We start from the raw sequence: 24,750 nt of genomic DNA, 5'->3' as shown, positions 1-24,750 counted from the left end.
CCAATATTTAACGTACATAGTCATTTTTTTTATAATTTTAAGTCCATATTTAATTCCATATTTTGGTAAAAATCCATATTTAATTCCATATTTTGGTAAAAATAACTACATATATATTTACATATTTCATATATTTTTAGTCCATATAAATCCGTTCCCTGATTATTATCAATAACCTTGCACGCAACACCCAACACAAAGGAAAACACAACACAGTAACAAACGACTGCTCCAGCGTATGGGCAAAGAAGCCTAAATAATGACTGTTTATTCTCTTTTCCAAAAATGTAGGCTCACAAAACAATTTTTTTCTGGAAAAACCGTGATAGTGACAGAAAAAAAACATCTGACTTTTTTCTTGAGTTATTTATGCTCTACCAGCTGTATCTTTGGCAGCTTATATTGTTTACATCCTGTATATATTCAAGTGTTTGTTGGGAATGAAGAAGAACTTAAATGAGTATTATATATATTCGGAGTGCATCTTTATTCCACAAAATTAAATTATTTTTCATGTTCAAATGAAGCCAGATTGGCTAAACTAAAAGTGGTATGACTTCACAACTGTTAATTATGTTCAACAAAAATCCTGTTGAGGCCCAAACTACAGTATATACATTTTGGCCAATAAAACGGTCCGGAACGATGTGTTTCAACCAATCATGGCTGCTTATCCTACAATTTTTATTATCTCCGTAGCATTTGTTTTTATCATCTCCTTAACATTTGTTTCTTTCTTTGCCAACATTGTACTTTCAATAATTGTACCTTTTAAAATGATTCATGTTTATTTATCATCCTTATTTAAAACTTTTCTACCATTTATCTTGTTTATATTATCTAGGTTATGTTACAGCTTCTGCTGTATGAGATTAAGGATAGTCACGTATCAGAGATTGTTTAATATAATATTGATAATTGAAGTGGAATGCAACTGCTTTATTAAAAATGAAACTGAATCAACAAAAACTCCTTGACTAGTAATTGTCCATAGAGTTCTATGAAAATCGTATAGTTGGCACAACTTGTAACAAGAGAACAGCTGATTATAACACTTCTGCCATCTAGCGGAATATTTGTAATAATGAGATGGTACAATAATACATTTTAAAAACAGTACTTTAGTAAGTCAATTAATAATTTTGTGTATTAGAGTACTTTATTTCTTTCTTCTAATCGTGTATCAGTCAATTAAATTCCACTCGAGTGTTAATTTTCTCTAGATAAATCAAAACCTCTAGTGAGATTACTGTAGATAAAATTGGTCAGTCAATAACCCATTATATAATTGAAGGATTTTTGATGCTAATATTATATCTTTTTAATTCTGTCAGTTTTTTAACTTTATCAGTAACCAGTCTGGATTCAATGCAATTAACACTGGTTTTAAACTTCCCCTTAATATCTAAATTGACATATTTTTAAATGTAATTTAATTGAAATAAACAGTTATTTAGACTTTAAAGTTTTGAAACGAAATCCCTTTATGTGTATATATATATATATATATATATATATATATATATATATATATATATATACATATATATATATATACATATATATATACAGTATATATTTGATGATGTTTGGGTTTGTAGTAGTTACCAATTCTGTTTGTGACTTAATAAATTGAATTAATTTGAATTAAAAATTCAATCAACTCGTATATAGTAATGGTGACAACGGTAATGAACATAATATTCACCTTGAGCACAAACATTAATGTACTTCACATTCAAAATTAATAACATACTTATCAAAAGATTTTAAGTGAGTCAAAATGCATTTCTCTCCTATTGTTAATCAGATAGCAGACAAAACACATTTGTCCGACTTTTTCTGGCTACTGTTCTTGGATACAAAGATGCCGGTAAACGGCTTCTTCGTTGGTATCAACATTCCCTTCGACTGTGAATTTCTGGTGGCTCAACAACAGGACGACAGAGTTGTCGCCCTCACAGAAGTCTATCAAGTCAGTGCCGCTCTTCCATTAAGGACCGAGCATTTCGGCAACTGGACTGAACACAAAGGGCTCGCCAGACCGTCTCTTGGACTGTATCAGAGAAGAAACAACCTCCATGGCGTTGCACTCAGGACCGGCACAATGAACGTAAGTAATGACAGTTACAGGCTAGAGATTTCTTGCATGGTTGAAGTTATAGCTTAGCTCTACAGTGTCGGCCTGGGTAGCGTAGTCGGAATAGCGCTGGCCTTCTGTGCTCGAGGTTGCGGGTTCTATCCCGGCCCAGGTCGATGGCATTTAAGTGTGTTTAAATGCGACAGGCTCATGTCAGTAGATTTACTGGCATGTAAAAGAACTCCTGCGGGACAAAATTTCGGCACACCGACGACGTTGATATAACGTCTGCAGTTGTGAGCGTCGCTAAATAAACCATAATTTAAATTATTTATTTACTTATTTATTTATTTATTTACTTATTTACTTATTTACTTATTTATTTATTTATTTATTTATTTATTTATTTATTTATTTATTTATTTATTTATTTATCTATTTATTTATTTATTTATTTATTTTATTGCTAGTAAGTTTGAAATGAATACAAGTTAATACAATGTAAGATAAACTAGCCCACTCCTGAATGAGTAAGACTCGTGCTCAGGAGGGGATTCCAATACAGACAAAAATAAAATTAAAATTGAGAGAGAATACAGATTAAAAAGTGTTTAATATGTTTAAGAACTAACTAGAAATCCAATACAATTTTTTTTTTATTTTTCATTAATTTGGAGAGGATTCATGGTTAAAATTATATTAGAATAAAATTTGTTTAATAATCTGGGTCCTTGACTCATGCTATGATAAAAAGCTGCATTGGTTTCACATTTTGGTTCAGACAAACGCAGAGAATTCATATTTTAGTTCTATATTTCAGTATATACCTTTCAAAGTTACTCAGATTTTTGTGAAAATATTTTTTAAAATAAAATAATAAATTTGTTTAATGTCGAAAACTTTGAAATGTTTAAACAACAATTCAGTTGAGTAATCTTCCTGCTTTTTTAAACAGATTTTTAATACTTTTTTCTGTAGTAATAAAGAAAAAAAGAAAACGAGAAAGAAAACAATAGTAGCCATAATGAATTTCAGATAAGAAAAATATTAAGATAAAAAAAAGGGTGGGGATTTACCACGTGCCATAGCATCATATCGGCATGGATGGCGCAGTCGGTAGTGCTGGCCTTCTGTGCCCGAGGATGTGGGTTCGATTCCGGCCCAGGTCGATGGTATTTAAGTGTGTTTAAATGCGACAGGCTCATGTCAGTAGATTTGGATTTACTGGCATGTAAAAGAACTCCTACAAAATTCCGGCATACCGACGACGCTGATATAACCTCGGGAGTTGCGAGCGTCGTTAAATGAATCATAATTGAAATCTTTTTAACTTAAAAAACTCATATTTATTGATTTCAGCCTAGATCATATATGTATTGTCGTACCATCGGATCTATGCCCCTTCAGCGCTGTCATCGTTCTTGGAAAAGTTAACGCCTCTACTCACCCCATTCCACCCGTTTCTCTCCCACTACGTCAAACAGAAGGCCACGAACCTTGCCGAATAGGGATGTTGCCAAACTTCCGTCAAACAGCGTCATGTCTCTTGAATATTGCTTATAATACTGTAAGGTTAATTATTACTTATTCATAATTTAATTTAAGTAGGTCTAATGACGGTGATTGACTTATGCAAAATGCTATTACTTGCGTAATAATATTTCTTTCACCACTCCGTACTACAGTATTCATGTTGAGTTGACAACACTGGACTGCAAGTGCAAATAAACTGTCCCGCAAGAAGGCTCAAAATTGTGAGTAGTGGGGAAGAGAAAGAGAGAGAGAGATAGAAAAGAGAGAAATAGGAATACAGGGAGAGAAATGAATTGCCGAGGCTGAAAAGGAATTAAGGTTCAGTTCGCATATCTTACGGGGGCACAGAACCGATGGTCGGATTATAACAGATATATCGGGTTTATAGGCTTTGAGGTTAACAACTTTTGTCAGGTTTACTACGCTGCCATCTAGTTGTTACGTAAGGAGTCACGTCATAATTCCCATTTGAATTGCACTAGCGACTGTGCTGCCATCTCGTGTTCGTTTACGGCGGACGGGTGGCGATCCTGGCGGTTGTTCTCTTTAAAGTGCTGCCGATTTTAACGTAGCGAGGAGTTATCTGTTACATATATTATCTAGGATTTCAGTAAGAAATCCCCCCATTATGAATGACCTGTAATAATTAATTATGAACTTTTAATTTACTTCTTTTGCAGGGAGAATACATAAAAATTAAGAAAGAAATTAACAACAAGCCTGTGGAAGTTGGAGGGATATTTGGAGCTATCTGGACAAATCTGGAGAACAGACTGAACTTCAGGTACATCATAAGTGTGATCATCACCGCCATTGTAATGCCGTACAGCACAATCATCAACATTTTCAACGCATTCAAAATTTAATGATTAAAACTATTTTATTTAGCAATGTGGACAGTCGGTTGATCACTGGTTCGGTAGATCGGAGGCTGGCCGATTGGCTGGCTGATTACTTGGCTAATGGCTGCCTGGTTGGGAAAATTATTAATTGGTTGGTTTTGGTTGGTTTGCTGACTAATTGGCTGGGTGGGTAAGTGGCTCACTAGTTAGATGATCAATTCGTCAGTCGCTTGGTTGATTAGTCAATTGTTTCATTGGCTGATTATATTTGTAATTACATATATCAAAATATGATTAATTATTTATTCCGTCAATATGGCTTAAGCATTGAATTACATATGAAAGACAAACATATGATAGAAAATACTGATGTGTCACATCTTATTTAATCTTGATACTAACGTTTTCGCCCCTAATGGGGCATCTTCATGTACAAGATATAAGTATCATCTAATAGTACATTATGCAACGAGCCTATAATGGTAGTAATTAAGACGCGAGTATGTTTATGAAACTCGCTTGCGCTCGTTTCATAATTTTCATACGAGCGTCTTAATTACCATTATAGTCAAGTTTCATACGACTTTTTATGCTCGACCATATTTCTAACTTGAAATTATGTTATTCATGTTATTCTTATCTGACTGAGGAGCGGAACTGACCTTGTGCAATACCTCGTAAATTGTGAGATGTGCGCAGACGCGAAAGTATTGATTTTTTCCGAGAAACAAATGTCGACATTGATCTTGATATAACCTAGAGAGTAAAAGAAATATTAATCTTGATATAACCTTGAAATTGATTTAGACATTGAAAAACGAGATGACAAATTGAATTTATTTGAATATTATTTACAATTAACGCTAATTATTATAGTAACAGAACTAGTTGTGTTTCGATTGCATATCCGAGAATAATCTATACTTGCGCTTTCATATTGCTACAATGGTATTTTCTGATTGGTGGAACACCTGAACTTTAATGAATAGGTGTATTTTAATGAGGTCCATTAAAGGGCTGCTACTAGGTGTATAATTACTACATTTCGGCATGGTCGAGCATAAAATCAATTACAATACAAGTTTTATATTTGAAAATCCCACGACTAAAATAAAATATGACATAGTGACAATATTATCCATACCAACATTAAATGTCCTGTCAAAATATTAAAAACAAATTTAATTTAAAACAATGTGAATTTGCTTAGCTATACAAAGTAGATCCCCTTGTATGGTATCTCAAATATATTGTGTTGTTGCCAATAAAGTCAATAAAAATACTAAATTAAAACCTAATATTATTAAATGTGGCAACAACACAATATATTTGAGATACCATACAAGGGGATCTACTTTGTATAGCTAAACAAATTCACATTTTTTTTTAATTAAATTTGTTTTTAATATTTTGACAGGACATTTAATGTTGGTATGGATAATATTGTCACTATGTCATATTTTATTCTAGCCATGGCATTTTCAAATGTAAAACTTGTTTGTAATTGATTTTTGATGATATTTATATCTTGTACCTGAAGAATTAGGGGCGAAAACGTTAGTATCAAGATTAAATAGGATGTAACACATCAGTATTTTCTATCATATGTTTTTCTTTCATATGTAATTTAATGCTTAAGCCATATTGACGGAATACATAATTAATCATATTTTGATATATGTTATTAACACGAGGCTTAGCTGAACATTTTCCAACATGAATTGTAAATGATTATATTTGCTTTAATTGTTGACCATTTGAAGACCTAACATTCTAAATGTGGTAAGCGCCAATTTTTCAAATTTAATTTCAGTCAATCTATGGGAGGAACATCCATACGAGAATATCATATTAAATAATTGTCTTTGTCTTAGCTCAACTGTAAGTGACTCATTCGTGCGTCAAAAGACGGTGTTGTGGGTATCTCAACATGCATTTCGCAGTGTTTTTTTCATCAATATCTCAGAAAATTGTTTTTGGCACTTAGCACATTTTAGAATGTTAGGTCGTCAATTGCCTCAGTGAGTAGATATCTAGCTAGTGACATAATCGGCCGTTCGGTTATTTTGCTAGTTGGTTGATTGGTTATTTGGTTTATTAGCTGATTAGTTCTTTACTTGGTTCGTTTAGCTTGGTTTGGTTTGCTAATCGATTGGTTGGATGGATAAATAGTTAGCTAGTTAGATAACCGGTTAGGTTGTTTGGTTAATTCACTGATTGGTTATTTGGTTGGTTGTTTGGTTCAATTGTTGGTTTGTTGGTTCATTGGTTGATTTGATGATCAGTTGGTTGTGTAGGTAAGTGGCTGGCTAGTTAGATGATTGGTTATATCGTTTAGTTAATTGTCTGATTGATTACTTGATTGATGGTTTGGTTAGTTTATTCACTGGTTCAATTGCTGATTTATTGGTTGATTTGATGATCAGCTTATTATTTACGTAAGTGGCTGGCTAGTTGGATGATCGGTTAGGTCGTTTGGTTAGTTGGCTGATTCCTTATTTGTTGGTTGTTTGATTAGTTTATTGATTCCTTCAATTGTAGATTTGTTGGTTCATCTAATGATCAGTTAGTTTTTGTAGGTAAGTGACTGACTAGTTAGATGATCGGTTAGATCGTTTGGTTAGTTTGCTGATTGGTTATTTGGTTCATCGTTTCGTTAGTTTATTGATTGTTTGTTCAATTGTTGATTTGTTGGTTCATTTGATGATCAATTGGTTTTGTAGGTAAGTGACTGGCTAGTTAGATGATCGGTTAGTCGTTTGGTTAGTTGGCTGATTGGTTATTTGGTTGGTTTATTGACTGTTTGGTTCAATTGTTGATTTATTTTTGATTTGTTGATTTGATGATCAGCCGGTTGGGTAGGTAAGTGGCTGACTGGATAGGTGTTTGGTTAATGAATCATTTGGTTAACTGATAGATTGGGTGTTTGGTTCAATTGTTGGTTTGTGTGCTGACTAATTAACTGAGTGGGAAGATGGCTAGCTAATTAAGTGATCGGTTGGTCTTGCTTCTTAACAAAGTTAAAGGACTTAAATGATCAGTGTAACACCAGTACAACACTTGTTAATAATTCATGAACGGTTTGTCCACAGATCCGACTACTACAAGCCAGACAAGCACACGTACGGCGCGTACCAAGCGAACGGCTCCTGGAACGGACTGATGGGCCTCGTCATGAGGAACGTGGTGGAGGTGACGAATGCTGACTTCATCTGGAATGGAGACCGGATGCCTTATGTGAACTTCGTTACTGAAGTAAATCAATATAGGTGTGAACTCGTCCTTAAGTGCCTGCTTCATTTTCGAATGCCTTAAGACATGTCCCCTACAACATATCTGGAAATTCAGACAGCCTGGCAGAACTTAATTTTTACGGAATTGGAGAAATTCATTATTCCGACGATAGAATGACATGAGGATGGTGACAAGTTTAAGTTGAAAATTAGAAAAGATATTCATCATTATATTTACAGGATTACTTACTTACTTTTAAGGAACCCGGAGGTTCATTGCCGCCCTCACATAAGCTCGCCATCGGTCCCTATCCTGAGCAAGATCAATCCAGTCTCTATCTTCATATCCCACCTACCTCAAATCCATTTTAATATTATCTTCCTATCTACGTCTCGGCCTCCCTAAAGGTCTTTTTCCCTCCGGCCTCCCAACTAACACTCTATATGCATTTCTGGATTCGCCTATACGCGCTACATGCCCTGCCCATCTCAAACGTCTGGATTTAATGTTCCTAATTATGTCAGGTGGAGAATACAATGCGTGCAGTTCTGTGTTGTGTAACTTTCTGCAATCTCCTGTAACTTCATCCCTCTTAGCCTCAAATATTTTCCTAAGCACCTTAGTCTCAAACACCCTTAATCTCTGTTCCTCTCTCAAAGTGAGAGTCCAAGTTTCACAACCATAAAGAACAACCGGTAATATAACTGTTTTATAAATTCTAACTTTCAGATTTTTTGACAGCAGACTGGATGATGAAAGCTTCTCAACATTATTATTTTCCTTGTCGATAAGCAGTAAAAATATTATTATATCTATGGCTAGGATAATCTGCCTTCTTTTAATTTTGGATAACGTGACCGATATATCTGTGGTGTTAAGCCAAAAGTTGATATGTCCAATAATAAAGCTATGGACATATCAACTTTTGGCTTAAAACCACAGATATCTAACCCGTAATACTTTATATATAATTGGTTATTTTACGACGCTTTTTCAACTCGTATGGTTATATAGGCCTAACGTCTGAATAAGATGAAGATGATAGATAACGCTAGCGAAATGAGTCCAGGATCCAACACCGAAAGTTACCCTGCATTTCATGTTACTGGGTTGAGGGAAAACCTTTGAGAAAAGCCGCAACGAGGTAACTTGTCCCAAGCAGGATTTGAACAGTACATTTCCAGTTTCCAAACAAAGGCCTAGTTTTAACTTCTTATTCTACTTATACGATCCGAATACACAGGGATATCATTTTATTTTTACTTCAATTTTTATTGTACCTGAGTTTTTTAATGTACTTCACTCCCACCCCTTCTACTAATGAAGTTCCAACTGTCCTCCACACAGAACCAAGGCCGCATATAGTAAACAGTACTGATTTAGTGAGTATAGTACGTTCCAGAAATATGTTCGCGTTTCGCAGTGACGAAAGAGCTTTCAATATTGGATCATATTTTCCCACAGGTACTGTAGTCCGTTTGCCTGCGTCGCATCCCGATTTCTCCCACCTGTTTCTGCTCGCCCTTCTGTGAAGGATAGTGGCTGGGTAGTCTTAGCTCTTTTCTGAAAACATTAATTTCTTTTAGGAATTGGACGTCTACATAATATTATACAACTGTTTAAAATAACTTAAACAAAAAGGCATCGTTAAGTAATTAACTATCACGTGATTTCCCCCCTTTCTACGATCCTGCGACATAACCACTTGGACGGACAGTAGATAGCATGTCTGAGTAATTGTATCTGTGCGGATCGGGCAGAAGTGAAGATTGAATTTACAGTACGTAAGGTACTCTTTTATAGGGCAGGTACAGAATTATTTCAACATGAGTTACTAGTACGAAGGACGAAACTGGCAATTGGAATTAGATGCAATAGTCTATAGTGCGATAATATGCACAAAAGAACTAAAGCCTATATCGAAATGAACGGCCACTATTTTCAAAAATGTGTTTAAATATCCATATTATGATTATTTTTCAATTCAACTTCATTCTCTATATTGTACGCTAATGTGCTGTAGAAGTATAATATACACTGCATAATGAATACGTTCGAATGAATAACTCAGTCCATGATTAAAAACACTCATTGTTAATACTGTACTGTATTTTGATTAAACAAAAACTTAATGAAAATTATCAAACTCAAAATCGCGATATTTCCTAGTTTACGTAAATGGATGAACTATTTTTCTTCCCTCCTATACCTAGTAAAGTGATTTGTTTGTATTTTATGCCAGTATCATCGAACTCCATCGTGAAAGGGGGTAGCAAACGGTGTTTCAGGTTCTCAACCGTTAATCCAAAGGTATAGCCAGGTTAATATTAAAAATGTCAGTAAAAATAAAATGATGTCCCTGTATATGCACTTCCTGTTAATATCACGTAGGTACAAACAAATGAACGAACAAAATTTTATTGATGTTTGAAAAAGTGGAAAAATTGCAATATCTCGGAGCAACAGTAACAGATATAAATGACACTCGGGAGGAAATTAAACGCAGAATAAATATGGGAAATGCCTGTTGTTATTATTCGGTTGAGAAGCCTTTATCATCCAGTCTGCTCTCAAAAAAGCTCGAAGCCGCTTGCTTCAATAATTATAATTTATTTTATGCTCGACCATGCCGAAATGTAGTAATTATACACCTGGTAGCAGCCCTTTAATGCACCTCATTAAAGTGCACCTATTCAGTAAAGTTCAGGTGTTCCACCAATCAGAAAACACCATTGTAGCAATATGAAAGCCCAAGTATCGATTATTCTCGGATATGCAATCGAAAGACAACTAGCGAAACGTCACGGAGGCTGGAAATCCAATACTGTCGCAGAAGGTTATGTTCTGTTACTATAATAATTAGCGTTAATTGTAAATAATATTCAAATAAATTCAATTTGTCATCTCGTTTTTCAATGTCTAAATCAATTTCAAGGTTATATCAAGATTAATGTTCATTTTACTCTCTAGATTATATCAAGGTCAATGCCATTTGTCCCTCGGAAAAAAACAATACTTTCGCGTCTGCGCACTTCTCACAATTTACGAGATATTGCACAAGGTCAGTTCCGCTCCCCAGTCAGATAAGAATAACATGAATACTTATGAATAATTTCAAGTTAGAAATATGGTCGAGCATAAAAAGTCGTATGACACTTGCCTATAATGGTAATTAAGACGCTCGTTTGAAAATTATGAAACGAGCTTGCGCTCGTTTCATAAACATACTCGCGTCTTAATTACTACCATTATAGGCTCGTTGCGTAATGTACTATTTTATAACATAACTGTTTATTGTAATTTGATAGAAACCTGAATAGCTCAAAATATTTATCTCAAAATATTACGTTCATGGTTAACGATTTTTTATTGACTTTATGTCTAACATTTTTCATTTAGGATACTTTCTGAAAAGTAATAACTCCTGTTTTCTTTGATCTAGAAAAGAGTGATTAAGAATTTTTCCTCTATGATTTCATGCCTTGCCAAAATTCTCCTTCGTGATTCCCTATTAAATCTATCATTTCAGAAGCTACATGTTCATCAAGAAGCCCGAAACGTCTGAACAAACTTGGAACGGCTATTTCACGCCTTTCCAACTAGAACTGTGGCTCACTTGGAGCGTCTCCTTGCTCTTCCTGGCCACCTCGCTGTGGCTGACAGAGAAGATTTGGTTCAAGCACATCAGTACAGTGGTCCATGTGGATAATTACTTCAGCTTCTTTCAATCATTACTCTGTGCATTTGCCGCTTTCTGCTATACAGGTGTGCTGTACAACTATTTCACTCCACGTTTTATTTCATCTCCAATAAGATTATACAGTATCATAAAATAATGTTATAAATTTTCAATCAAAGAATTTTCAATCATGGAATATTTGATCACTAAATAATGCTCATAATTTGTATAAACAAATCATACTTTTATGTTTACAGTATATGAATGATAATTTATACGAACATCACAATCAACCTACAACATCGACTACTGCAAACTTCGGTATGATACACAGTTCTCCAAGACGTGTCATTTTCTAAACATTGAATAACTTTAACCCAAGATTTTATCCATTTATTCATTTTAACATGATCATAATTTGCATAACATTATTTGATAAATACGTATTATAATGTAACATGAGTTATATGTACACACAATTCCAATTTTAATCATATTTGAATTTACACTACATTGAAATTCATCATTTTATCTTATTTCTTGTTACAATTAGTATAACTCATGAAATTTTATCACCATGTATTACACACTGTTCGTTTTTGCTTTTTATAAATCTAATTTAATCTAAGTTCAGATCACATAATTTTAATATATCTGATGATGCCCCACAAGGCGAAAACGTTTATATAGCTTATATTCATGTAGCAAATAAACATTTGCAGTTAGTTGTGTCTTTGATTGAAAATTTATAACATTATTTTATGATATTACTAGACACATCTGAAATATAAAATGAATTGCAAAAGATTATACAGGGTGATTCACGAGGAAAGATGAAAAATTTAGTATACGATATCTTAGGCCAGCCGTGGCGAGAACGTGACTCGCGAGACATTTGGCTCGCAGTGATAGCTGTGCATTTCGCTTGCTTCTAACCTCCGCCAACCCCCACCCTCTCACTCACTGGAGTCAAACTTCGTTCCATTTGTATTTGTTTCTGACCTGCGAGTGGCGTATGTTTCTCTCGAAACCAGAAACCATGTACGAAAGTTCCAAGTAGGATGGGAGGACACTTTTTTTGCTGTCAATATGAAGAGAATATTAAATGTATGATTTGTTCACAAGTATTACGAGGAAAACGGTTGTATAACATAAAACGGCATTATAAGTTACTACATGTTACTGATGAAACATTAAAAGGTTAAGTGTTATTGTTGTTGTTATCATCATCATCATCATCATCATCTCTGTACGTCGACCTTTTTTCAGCAGATGTACGAATAATGCGGTTAGCTCTTCAATTTGAACTCACTGATTTACTATGTGATGTCAAATGAAAGCTAGATGTAAGGACTTGACAAATGTTGAACTTTCAAATCTTTGCCAAAAAATAAATATCCGAAGCTTCGTTCTTTCGCTTGCTCTGTTGAAGCCATGTTCGCTACAACTTACGATTGTGAAAAATTATTTTCAACAATGAAAATAGTAAAAACCAAATTTAGATCACGACTGACAGACAAATACCTTCGTGATCAACTACGACTGGCAGTAAGTGACATAATTCCTGATTTTGAAACTTTGTCGCAGAGACATTCTGAAGACAGTTAATTTTAGGTTGTGATATTGTTCATTTCTTTCTTCGTTACACGTACTAAACATTAGTTTGTAGCCTTGTACTGTATAAAATTGTATTTAAGTGCTTGACGTAAGGAAAATGAAAATCCGTTAATAAGTCAGACAGTTGCTTCACTTCCCCTTTGGGTGTCCGCCTCCCTCCATAGGTGCTATGCACGTTGAAAGTTACACAGTGGCTCGGCGCAAGATTACATTTTCGCCACCGCTGTCTTAGGCCATTTTGAGTGAAAAAGTTCATGTGAACATAGGTCCGTTTTCGAACGATGGCGGAGCTAGGTGCATTTTTTTGGTAAAACGTTTCGTCCCAATGTGAATCAAACGTTACCATATGCTGCTGACGTAAGATGTGAGACAAGGTCACCGATCGCAATGAATGACGTAACATTGGAATCTGCATTGTAAGCGACGTGGATAAGTTCATTCACCTCACAAACCGGGTGATGGGGCATTACAAATGTCCAATCGCCTGCCCTTATCTGATGTAATGACACAGATCCCGCGCATAACACATATACACTATCACTTATCAGTTCACAGCAGTTCAGTCAGCTACTTACAGTACAGTAGTTATACAGGTACAGTTATCGGAAGTGTTAAGTTGTGTTTTTCAAGATGCCTTATAAATTTTCGACTGCGGAATACGCCGATATTGTGTATGTTTATGATTTGTGCGATGGAAGTTCCTTGCATGCCGTCGCTGAATATGAACGACGCTTTCCGAACAGAAGGGTACCATATCGAAGAGTATTTACTGTCTATGGGGTTGGATGAAAGACTTGGCATAGCAAAGGAACGAGGAAACGAGAGAGGCGCTAATCGACCGTATTTTGGATGCGGCATAAAGACAGCCACGTGCACTCTCCCGAGCGATAAGCGCGATTCACGCCCGAGCGCAACAGTGCATTGAAGCAGAAGGAGGTGCCTTTGAAAATGTGCGAAAACATCGACCCCGACGTCTAGAATATTAGGTATATATGCATACGTGAATATAAACTTTAAATTTGTCCGTTAACTGTATCTAAATGCGAGTTAGTACAATGGAATCTGAGAAGTTTTTGTGAAATCAAAGAGCCATATCTCCGTAACCGTTCGAAAACGGAACTCTAGTCATATGAACTTTTTGACTCAGAATGACTTCAGAATTCACATCCCAAATTTTTTACCTTTCCTCGTGAATCACCCTGTAGAAAGATGAAGAGTGCAATGTAAATGACAACAGTTTCTTACTATATAATTTAAATAATGAATCTATAATACAGAGTGGAAGGGGAACAATACACCAAAATTTAAGAGGTGATTCTACATGCTAAATACAGCAAAACTTATATTATAGTCTTCTTTCGTTGAAGCACCGTTAAGCAGGAAAAAATAGTCTTTGCCCAATGTTTGCAGCGCTCTATTGCGGTAATTGTCCGGGAGAAATTGCTGATTGATATACAGGCAGATAGATAAAAATAATCTGAATAGTTAATGCATTGAATCTTTTTTTTTTTTTTTTTTTTTTACAAATTAAAGTTTAGCCATGAATTTAAATTGAATAATTGCGAAAATCGTTAAAATAAATCTTGCAACGCTGCGCAGTATTGCGTAATTGTGACAGTGCAGCAGAGGGAGAACATGTACTTGAAGCTGCTCACGAAATCACTCAAAATGAAGTATGAGAAGTCAGTGACAGTTTTTCTACTATGTTGTCGATCATGTGTCACTGGCAATGGAAGGACATCTTGTAATTACGTGTAATATTTTCGAGAAAGTTTCTTTTTTATTTGTTTTCCCTTTTCTTATTTGACCTAGATGTAGAACATTAACTTTCATTTCCAGTTTCCACGATTTGTTTTTTGAATTTGGTACATCATTTAATCTTTTTGAGTCTAAAATTACATGTAAATAATACCGTGTGTTGTAATGATTTTTTTCAAGACTATTTATTTAATATAAGACAAATCATGTCAGTAAAAATTAATACAATTTATTTCTGATATCATAAGATACGTCTATCCGTTTAAAATTGAGATTACAGAGCCACAATTCCATTACAGTACATTATTCTCTAAAGAGAGAGGGAGATGAATGCTAGGAGTTGCATTTGTTTACGTCTGCTGCGGGTTTGCATCGTCTTGAACTGCCACAGCGCAGGCCTCGCTTGCTAGAGTTATTGCAGTAGCCGTGACGTTGCAGAATGCTTTATAGAAACATAACGATTTCCTCTAAAACGATGAATGTCAGAAAAAAACTTGTTAAGATTTTTCAAACCTCTCCTCACGATCTATTACCAGTTTCATTTTGGTGCAGTGGTTATCTTCCATCTTGTATAGCTAGTTTATGGAAATTCGTATTGAACAAGCTCTCTCTACATAAAGTGTTTTTTCTTCTTCTATTTCTAACAATTCGACCTATTTCTCCATGCAACAGAACGTTTTATCACTTTTTCCTAGAATACAGAATGCTATACAGGATGTATCAAGGATGGCGGTTCAAAATACACTATAACACTATAACAGAAACAAAAAAGTCCCAGTAAAAATGAGTCGTTTGCAAGAAAATTACGAATGTGTGGTTACAAGCCGTCACTGACGTCACTGCTTGTAAAAAAATGTTATGTTTTATTTAACGACGCTCGCAACTGTAGAGGTTATATCAGCGTCGCCGGATGTGCCGGAATTTTGTCCCGCAGGAGTTCTTTTACATGCCAGTAAATCTACTGACATGAGCCTGTCGCATTTAAGCACACTTAAATGCCATCGACCTGGCCCGGGATCGAACCCGCAACCTTGGGCATAGAAGGCCAGCACTATACCAACTCGCCAACCAGGTCGACCATTGCTTGTAACATCGTATGATTTGCTCGTTGCGCATTGTGTTCTTTGTTCACAAAACTGAACATTGCCGAGAGGTGGAGTTATAATCAAACCATACACGCAGAAATACAGGACGGATATAGTACACAGTCTCAAACGGTATCAGTCACATTTCGCGTGTATATAATAATAATAATAATAATAATAATAATAATAATAATAATAATAATAATAATAATAATGATTTATTTTAGCTGGCAGAGTTAAGGCCGTAAGACCTTCTCTTCCACTCAACCAGCAAAAAGTGTATATACATATGCATGAACTTACAAAGAAGCCAACAATTTGATTTAGATGAGAGTTACATGTATACAAAAGTTATTTACAAATTAAACAATAAAATACTATGAACTATTAATTAAACACTGAAATAAACTGTGTAGCAGAATTAAACTAAAATACATAGAATGTTAATATATTTCAAATAATATTAGATAATAGAAAGAGATTATTACGAGACAATTAAAATACAGCACAATCAGGATGATGTCTAAAGAAAAAAGTAACAATGTAGTCAGTGATAGTTTAAATCAGTATGATTGGAGTGAAATGCTAATAAGGTTATCTTTTAAGCTATTCTTAAAGGTGTTTATTGTCTTGCAGCCCCTAATACTTTGTGACAAGGAATTCCATTGACGCGAGGTGGATATTGTAAAAGATGATGAATAACAAGATGTTCTATGAAGAGGTATACTTAGCGTGCCACAGATAAGTGATCTGGTATTTACGTCGTGGTTAGAGTATAGATAAGAGAAACGAGACGAAAGGTAATTTGGTGTTGAAGTGTGCAGAATTCGAAAGAGTAAAGACAAAGAGAGTAAAGTTCTACGTTCTTTAAGTCGGAGCCACGAGAGACTTGCGAAGGACGGTGATATGTGTATGGTTTGATTACAGCTCCACCTCTCGGCAATGTTCAGCTTTGTAAACAAAGAGCATAGGATCGCTTCTAGTGCGCAAGGAGTGAACCATACGATGTTAAAAACAATGGCATCAGTGACGGCTTTTAACCATACATCCGTAATTTTCTCGCAAACGGCTCGTTTGACTTTTTTGCTTCTATTATCATGTACGTTCAACCGTTTTAGTATGCGCCATCCGTTTTGATACACCCTGTATGAACTTCGTTCCGTTTTTGTAACGAGGAAATATGACCAGCTTGTAATGTTAAATTATGCGTGCTTTAGCTTTTTTTGTAAACCACGATCGATCATGTTGGATTCATTAGCTGATCGTTTTTTGTTACCTGGCATACAAATATATGTAATCTATGTCTGTTTCTATATTTGGCAGGTCATAGCAGAACCCCAGTGTCTCTTCCTTGCAGGATCATATACCTCACCATTTACCTCACATCCGTCGTCATGATGGCCAGCTACTCCGCATCTCTCATATCTCATGTACTGATCAAGGTGTATGAAATGCCTTTTGAGGACTTCGAAGGATTCTTGAGAGACGGGAGATATCAGCTAGGGATGAGAGCTAACGGCGCACAATTCATGTATTTTAAGGTAAGTTTTCAATCCTTTTCGACGCTATCTCGCTTATTTGAGAACTTCGTCATTCCTCTAACTCAGGCATGTCAGAAATCAGACACTGAAAGTGCAGTGTATGTGCGCGGAACGCCGTTCTGTGCAGATTGCGTCATTCACGTGTTGCTCTTACCAGTTCTTAGCGGGAGGGATGTACAAGAATCTATGCTGCGCTTCTAGTGTTCAATTAAATTGACATTTGGACATTATAAACATAGGGTAAACATGGGTAATTTCGTGATAATTTCATGAAAACTAATTTAAAATGAAAATGTGTAGATATATCCTTATTCCGATTTTTCATCTAAATGACGATAACTTGCTGTACAAATCTGGAGACATGAAAGATTGGATACGTTCTTGAATATGTGCCAAAAACCACTTTTACAACTTAAGCTGAAAGTTTGGTTATTTCGTGATAACCTTGGTAATTTCGTGATATTGCATTGATAATTTCGTGAGAGGTAGAAGAATTGTGGAAAAATTCATTAAAGTCAAATGAAATTCTCATTTATTGTTACAAGACTTCAAACAAAGTAATTCCGTCTAATATTCATAGCAAGAAAACATAGAAATACATATCAACACATAATAAGAATGAAATCAAAGGAAAAATTGAAATTGAAAAGGGATCTTCTTTGTCCTGAAAGGGTGAACGCTTTTATTACGGACTTTACTATAGCCTATATTACTAGGGTAACTCCAAAAGTAATGCATAACGTTTGTTTAAAAATTATATTTTTATCCTACAGCTTTGCTATTTTCACAGAATGTAGATGCATCCTTAAGGAACAAAATGTCACTTTTCCACATAGTCCCTGTCCCTTTCAACTGCCTTACGTAACCTAGGAACGAGGGCCTGTAGACCAGCACGGTAAAAGTCTGGACCAACACGTCTGAGCCACTCTTTAGCAGCGTGCACAAGGGAGTCATCTTCTAACCTCGTTCCGCGAAGGGATCCTTCAGTTCACCAAAGAGATGGTAATCGCACGGTGCCAGTTCAGGACTGTAAGGCGGATGTTTCACTGTTGTCTATCCGAATTTTCTGATCTGGTCTGTGGTCTTGTGACTGACATATGGCTGTGCGTTGTCGTCCAATAGCAGAACATCCTGCTTCTCCCGATGTCGTCGAACACGACTCAGTCGAACTTGAAGTTTCTTGAGAGTTGCAACATACCCGTCAGAATTAATGGTGGTTCCGTGTGGCATGATGTCTACAAGCAAGAGTCATTCTGAATCGAAAAACACAGTAGCCATAATGTTTCCTGCCGAAGGTGTAGTTTTGAATTTCTATTTCTTTGGTGAATTTGCATGATGCCACTCCATTGTCTGCCTCTGTCTCCGGTCCAAAATGGTGGAGCCATGTTCCATCTTCTGTCACAATTCTTGCAAATCATCTAGCACTTATCTTAACACATAGCATGATAACAAATCAAACAGAAGCTACACTGAACCCATTGCGTCTCCGTTTTCTTTTTTGTTATCACATCTTATCTTCAGATTTCTAAAATTCCTATTGTAATACATTTCATACTATTTTAAAAATTGTAACACTTAATACTCAACAAAATTTCGCCTCAAACAGCTAAGATTTCTATCAGTAAAGCTAAGCCTATATGGCGACTACAGATGTATCTAAAATTCCAAAAACATTTCCTAAAATGTCATGAAGATACAATAAATCTTTGTACCAAATATCATTTGCTTACCTTTAGTAATAAGCCTGTAATGTAATTACAAACATCCACAAAATTTTTATGCCTGAGAAGTCGACGCAAACTTGCTCTCTCCAAACATAAAAGCTCACTGAAGCAACTACATTAGTCACACAAAGCTTAGCTGTATGTTTCTGGAAACTGGACAACATATGCAATCCCCTGGCGGAAATTTGGATCTCGTAACACCATTGGTTAGTTTACAAAAGAGCAAAGAAAAAGTATCACGTAATAACCACTGCCATGAAATTAACAATGTTTACCCTACTTAGCAGAAGAAAAAACACAATTATTGTCAGTGTCTATATTTGACAATAATTGTAACACAAGAAACAATAGACTTACTCAGTTACAATTCACAATGCAGTCGTTTGTAAAGAATAATTTATTTACATGATTTGTATACAGAATTTGAAGAAAATACAAATATTGCAGTAATTTCGAAACAACAGAAAACGAACATAGTATTTCATTTTACGTAGTAGGTACTAATTATTATTTCAAAGTAATACTCTTTCATTGTTACTCAAGCATTATTGGGACCATTGGTGCACAAATGCTAAGAAAGAAAATATTTTACTCCCAATTACATGCAACAGGACATTGTGAGGCTTTTACAATGTTATATGTTAATATTAATTCACATTATTATTAACAAATTGGATAAATTAAGCTTGAATTTAAATTTATATATAGTTTATTTGGAAAACGTTGAGAGCACGTATCAGCAAGTTGGGAGCGTTACTGAATTGAGTTGAAAGAGTACTTCACAAGCTGTGAAGCGAGGACATTTTCTTTATGTCAGGTTTAAAGATTTATTAACGTAAGTATATTAAGATAATATAGTAACATGAGATGGAAAATTCGCCATTATGTATTATTTTTCCAGAAAAATTTTCCGCCTTACAAATAGTTGCTTTCTTCCTTCCCTTACAACCCTCAAGACCCTCACAAGTATTCTTCACTCAGTATTCTCATCACTTATCAGCTTATCAAATAAAAGTTGTAAGTCGTCTAACCATTGATGGCTGTGTTAGTACAGACTCCAAAACAACATCACTGTCATGTTTGTCTTGCCGTGAGAGTACTAATTAAGAAATAAGAGCTGGCGAATACTAATCTGATTTAAATTCTCACATCACTATTAGGTCCACATGCGCTGATGAAAGCCTTACATTTTAAAATAATTACTGTTGGCTGAGGAAAACATCATAACAGTTACGTTATATGATCGTGATTTCTCTTCTTCGTCATATCTGTGGACTCCTCACTTTATTTTTCATAACGCATTCACAATCACAGCTCAATGTGCACCCGTACTGATCTGTGTTACTGAAACCAAAGCTGATCTGTTACTGCAGGTAATGTACAGCCCTGTCGCGTTCCCCTCCAAGCCGATTCACTCCCTCCAGGTAGGGGAATAGGAACTGCACATCGCACAGAGACAAGTGCACAATGTGCGCGACTGCACAATGTGCAGGGTTTTGACATGCCTGCTCTAACCACTATTCATAAATCCGGGATCATATAATATGTTCGGTCAGTGTTGAAAAATCCACACTTTGTCAGCTGTTTTATCTCATTTATGAAATGTTTCAGATGTCCAACGATCCAACATTGAGGAATGTGTACCTGAAACACATAGCCACCCACGAGGCATTTCTTCCTATCAACATGTCACAGGGACTCGAGAAGATCTGCGAAGAATCATTCTATGCTTCTATTAGTTACGACACTGTAGCACTCGACAATTCAAAGAGGCTCAAGTGCGCACTTCAAAAAGTGAAGAAAGCCTACATCCCTTGCGCGCTTACAATGGTTTTTCAGAAAAGGAGTCAATATTTAAGAATATTCAGACGTACGTAAGTATTAGTGTTATATTGATATTTGTCAGCCATCTTTACTACTAGTTGAAAATGCAGTCTGATATACTGGGTATTCATTTCAAAGTGTGTCATGATCACTGTTGTTGGGTCACCGATTTGAAGCGAGTTTCAGCTTATATGTTAGAGAAGTTGCCTATTATTTAAGGCGTTCTTCAATCTGAACTTGAGAACGTGTACGGTATAACTTGAACGTCGTAGCAACAGATGGCGGTCTGTACGATCTGTGTGCTACCATAACCTCTTTCGAACTGTGTTTTGCGCCGGCAAGTCGTAAGCAGGGTATTTGTTATCATCGGTTGCGTACGATAACATTCCACAACACAAATCAAATGCTCCGTGTCCATGTTGACCGTCGAAATTAATGTCAACAAATACGTAAGCAATCGTCTTAACCCTCTCCCCATATCCCGACAGTACGTATTTCCAAACAGTTCACATTCCTGCCACTACCGGCGTTACCGTACGTATCGGTACGTACTCTTCAGAATGAACGCCGTACTTGCTAGGCAACTTCTCTGCCTCTTAGGTTATACACCTCTGCGGAAGTGTAGGAAGATTGAATTCTCTAGGCTCATCGGCTAGCCACGTGACGGCATACAGCGAGCTATGACACATTTTGAACTGAACACCCAGTATTTATCGTATTTCAAACACATAAGCGAGTCATAGAGAACAATAGGGGTGTACTCTTTTCCCAAATGTCAGGTAAAACCGGCAAGGAATTGTATTAATTATTACCTAACGAAAAGTCACCTAACTTACGTAACTTCGCAGCTAAGATGCTGGCAATGTTTGAATCCACGACTGCCTGCAAAAAAATTTTTTTTTAATAAAATGAGTCCGATGAAAAATATTGCGCGTACACGTCTAATAGTCTATCACAGGTCTGCATAACTGTACCTCTTGAGAGCGACTGCTTTCCTCCCCTCTTTTATCCCACCCACCTTTTCTGCCTGTGCGGTCACGGCGTTCTAGTTACGCTCGGCTGCATCAACATTCATTCTCGCGGCGGAAGTCGATCATCCCCAATAGAAGTGGAGTCTGACGTCATAGTTTCCCTAATTTGCGAGTTCTGCAGGCCTGGTCTATCATCTCGTAACTGCTCTACATTTATGTAGTAATAGTATTCATTCTACCCATAATATAGTAAGACTCATCCTGACCAAGAGTAATGGAACGGAGAAAAATTCTCTCCGGCGCCGGGATTTGAACCCGGGTTTTCAGCTCTACGTGCTGATGCTTTATCCACTAAGCCACACCGGATACAACCCTGGCGTCGGATAGAATCGTCTCAGATTAAGCTCCAACTCTTGGGTTCCCTCTAGTGGCCGCCCTCTGCACTACGTCATAGATTTCTATGAACGTAGGACCGAAGTCCACACATGTGCTGAGGTGCACTCTCCGTTCCATTACTCTTTCATCGTATGATGACGCAGAATATCTGCATGGAAATATCATATGTACTTCGGTACATTAAAATAATATATATAATACAAATAAAGTTAAATACGAAATACAGGCATTCATATGTTCACTACGGCTAGCGTTCATTATAAATAGAGCCCGGATGTTTAGGCATTTATTTTGGTTAAAATAGGCACTAAAATAGTAAAAATAGGCAGTGAAATATGCATTTATTATTAATGGAAACAGATAAAAATAGACAAATACTTAATAAACTATCTCATATGGTACTCACTTTCCTTGGTTACATGTCACAACAAGATGCTTTTTTAAGTTGTCAACTGTCATAGTGAGCCGCCTGTCACAGAGAACGTTTTTCATGCTGGAAAAAAGATCTTTCTACTTCTACTGAAGTGATTGGAGCAAACTTAAAACAACTTATTTCAGAAGGACTGTCTCTACTTTCTTTCAGAGATCGGGAAAAACCGACTGTGTATTGTCTCAAAAAGAGGGGTGTGAAAAGGAATTAGAGACTTCAAAGTACGCGTGACTTGTTCGTGCAAGCGACAACAGTAACGGGACCTGGAGACTTGCTTTTAATACTTCCCTCATCCCCTTTCTTTCGCTGGTAAACTCCGAAGTGACCTGAGCACTGGGGGTTATACTGTTCAAACATCTTTGTTAAGTGAAATAAAAGATGGAATCGTATTAATTTGTATTAGTTTCGTACATCCCTATGCGAAAGAAAAGCGAAGTTCTTGTACAGTCTTATAAAAAAGTTTTGTCGCACAGATACTTTATGTCCCAGAAAGAAGACAGTGTGCATGATCAGAGGACAAGCGACCTGGTTCAAAAGGAAAGGACTAGTTGAGGTAATAAAATCAGTTTTGTTTCGTTGTATGTCTGATCATGCACACTGGGACAAAACAAAACAGTATCTGTCAAAAAACGTTTTTCTAAGACAGTGCAGTAGTTACCCGTTATGTAAGCACAGCATCTACGTCCGAAATATTACAGGAGTGAATTCGATCGTTTTTACCTCTCCTCCCTTATGCCCATAACTAATTGTTGAACGTTTGTGTTGCAGTATTCGCGACATGCACCGCAGTGGGATACTGAAGGCAATCCGTCACAGAGAATTCGCTGACGATACAGCCGACACAGACAGCCAGCTAGCCAGCGTGACTGTGAGCGAAGTGGCGCCCATTTTGGTTGTTCTTGCGTCGGGCGTGCTCATCGCTGTGGTGGTGCTCACGATTGAGATACATTTGAGACACAAAGAGTCCAGGTCTGCAGGACCTAGCGGTTCTCGAAATCTGCTGAATTATGTTTGTGGCTGTTTGGACAACACATCCACTGACCACTGACGCTAGTTAACTTCTGTTTGACTACAGTATGTTACTACATAATAATGACTAAGCACTTTTATTAATTAAATTATTTATTTATTATTTATGTAAATATATATTTATAACTATAAACGCCTATTTTTTATTTTTTTATTATCTGCAAAAACACACAGAAAAAAAAGAAGCTCACAGGGTATAGCTCACTCTTTGAGTTCTGCCGAGCTAGCCCTACTGATAAGTAGGAGATCCTGTCCTTCAGGGATTTAATGGGCTTGCTTATTGGCTATTGCCTATTATTTATTAATTTAAATTACATTTATTCATTTATATTTATAATTATCAATTTTTTTATTTACTTATTTATTTTTATTTATGAATATAGATAATTTATTGAATATCAATAAGTCAAAATAACAAAATTTACATATACCATATATATTTATTTACTTCTACTTAGTTACTTAGTTTTTGACTTATTTAGCTACGTAATTACTTTGTTATTTATTTATTTTTCTTTTTTTAATTTCTTTCTTTAAATTTATGTATTTATTTGTTTATTTATTCCTTTATTTACTTTTCTTTATTTTTATTTATTTATTTTCATTTCTTTCTTTGTTTACTTTTCTTTCTTTTTTAATTTCTTTCTTTCTTTAATTTTATGTATTTATTTATTTGTTTCTTTATTTACTTATTTTTCTTTCTCTATTTTTATTTATTTTCATTCCTTTCTTTATTTATATTCCTTTCTTTATTTTTTTCTATCTTTATTTGTATTTATTTATTTTCATTTATTAATTTTTCTTTCTTTATTAGTATTATTTATTTTCATTTCTTTCTTTATTTGTATTTATTTTCATTTCTTGATTTATTTTTCTATTTGTATTTATTCATTTTCATTTCTTGATTAATGTATTTATTTTTCTTTATTTATTTTCATTTCTTTCTTTATTTTTCTTTCTTTACTTGTATTTATTTATTTTCATTTTTTGATCTATTTATTTTTCTT

The 24,750-nt window shown here is 35.5% G+C and overlaps 1 protein-coding gene across 1 annotated transcript; it reads left to right on the top strand.

Moving 5' to 3' along the window:
• The first annotated feature begins 1,737 nt into the window (after positions 1–1,737).
• Positions 1,738–23,808, top strand: LOC138712984 (glutamate receptor U1-like). Its single transcript, XM_069844667.1, has 7 exons — positions 1,738–2,113; positions 4,294–4,397; positions 7,548–7,724; positions 11,219–11,454; positions 17,152–17,369; positions 20,705–20,967; positions 23,483–23,808. The coding sequence occupies exons 1-7, from the start codon at positions 1,784–1,786 to the stop codon at positions 23,760–23,762; spliced, it is 1,608 nt and encodes a 535-aa protein (XP_069700768.1). The 5' UTR covers positions 1,738–1,783; the 3' UTR covers positions 23,763–23,808.
• Positions 23,809–24,750: the final 942 nt, after the last annotated feature.

Source organism: Periplaneta americana, chromosome 14 (assembly GCF_040183065.1).
Source record: "Periplaneta americana isolate PAMFEO1 chromosome 14, P.americana_PAMFEO1_priV1, whole genome shotgun sequence".
In the NCBI taxonomy this organism is placed as follows: domain Eukaryota; kingdom Metazoa; phylum Arthropoda; class Insecta; order Blattodea; family Blattidae; genus Periplaneta; species Periplaneta americana.
The sequence above is the reverse complement of the archived record's forward strand: the minus strand, read 5'-3'. Positions and strand labels throughout refer to the sequence as shown.

Coding starts and splice junctions, on each gene's coding strand:
- LOC138712984 (XM_069844667.1), top strand. CDS start 1,784: ATGCATTTCTCTCCTATTGTTAATCAGATAGCAGACAAAACACATTTG. Junction 7,725..11,218: donor ACTGAAGTAAATCAATATAG/GTGTGAACTCGT, acceptor CTATCATTTCAG/AAGCTACATGTTCATCAAGA. Junction 17,370..20,704: donor CACAATTCATGTATTTTAAG/GTAAGTTTTCAA, acceptor GAAATGTTTCAG/ATGTCCAACGATCCAACATT.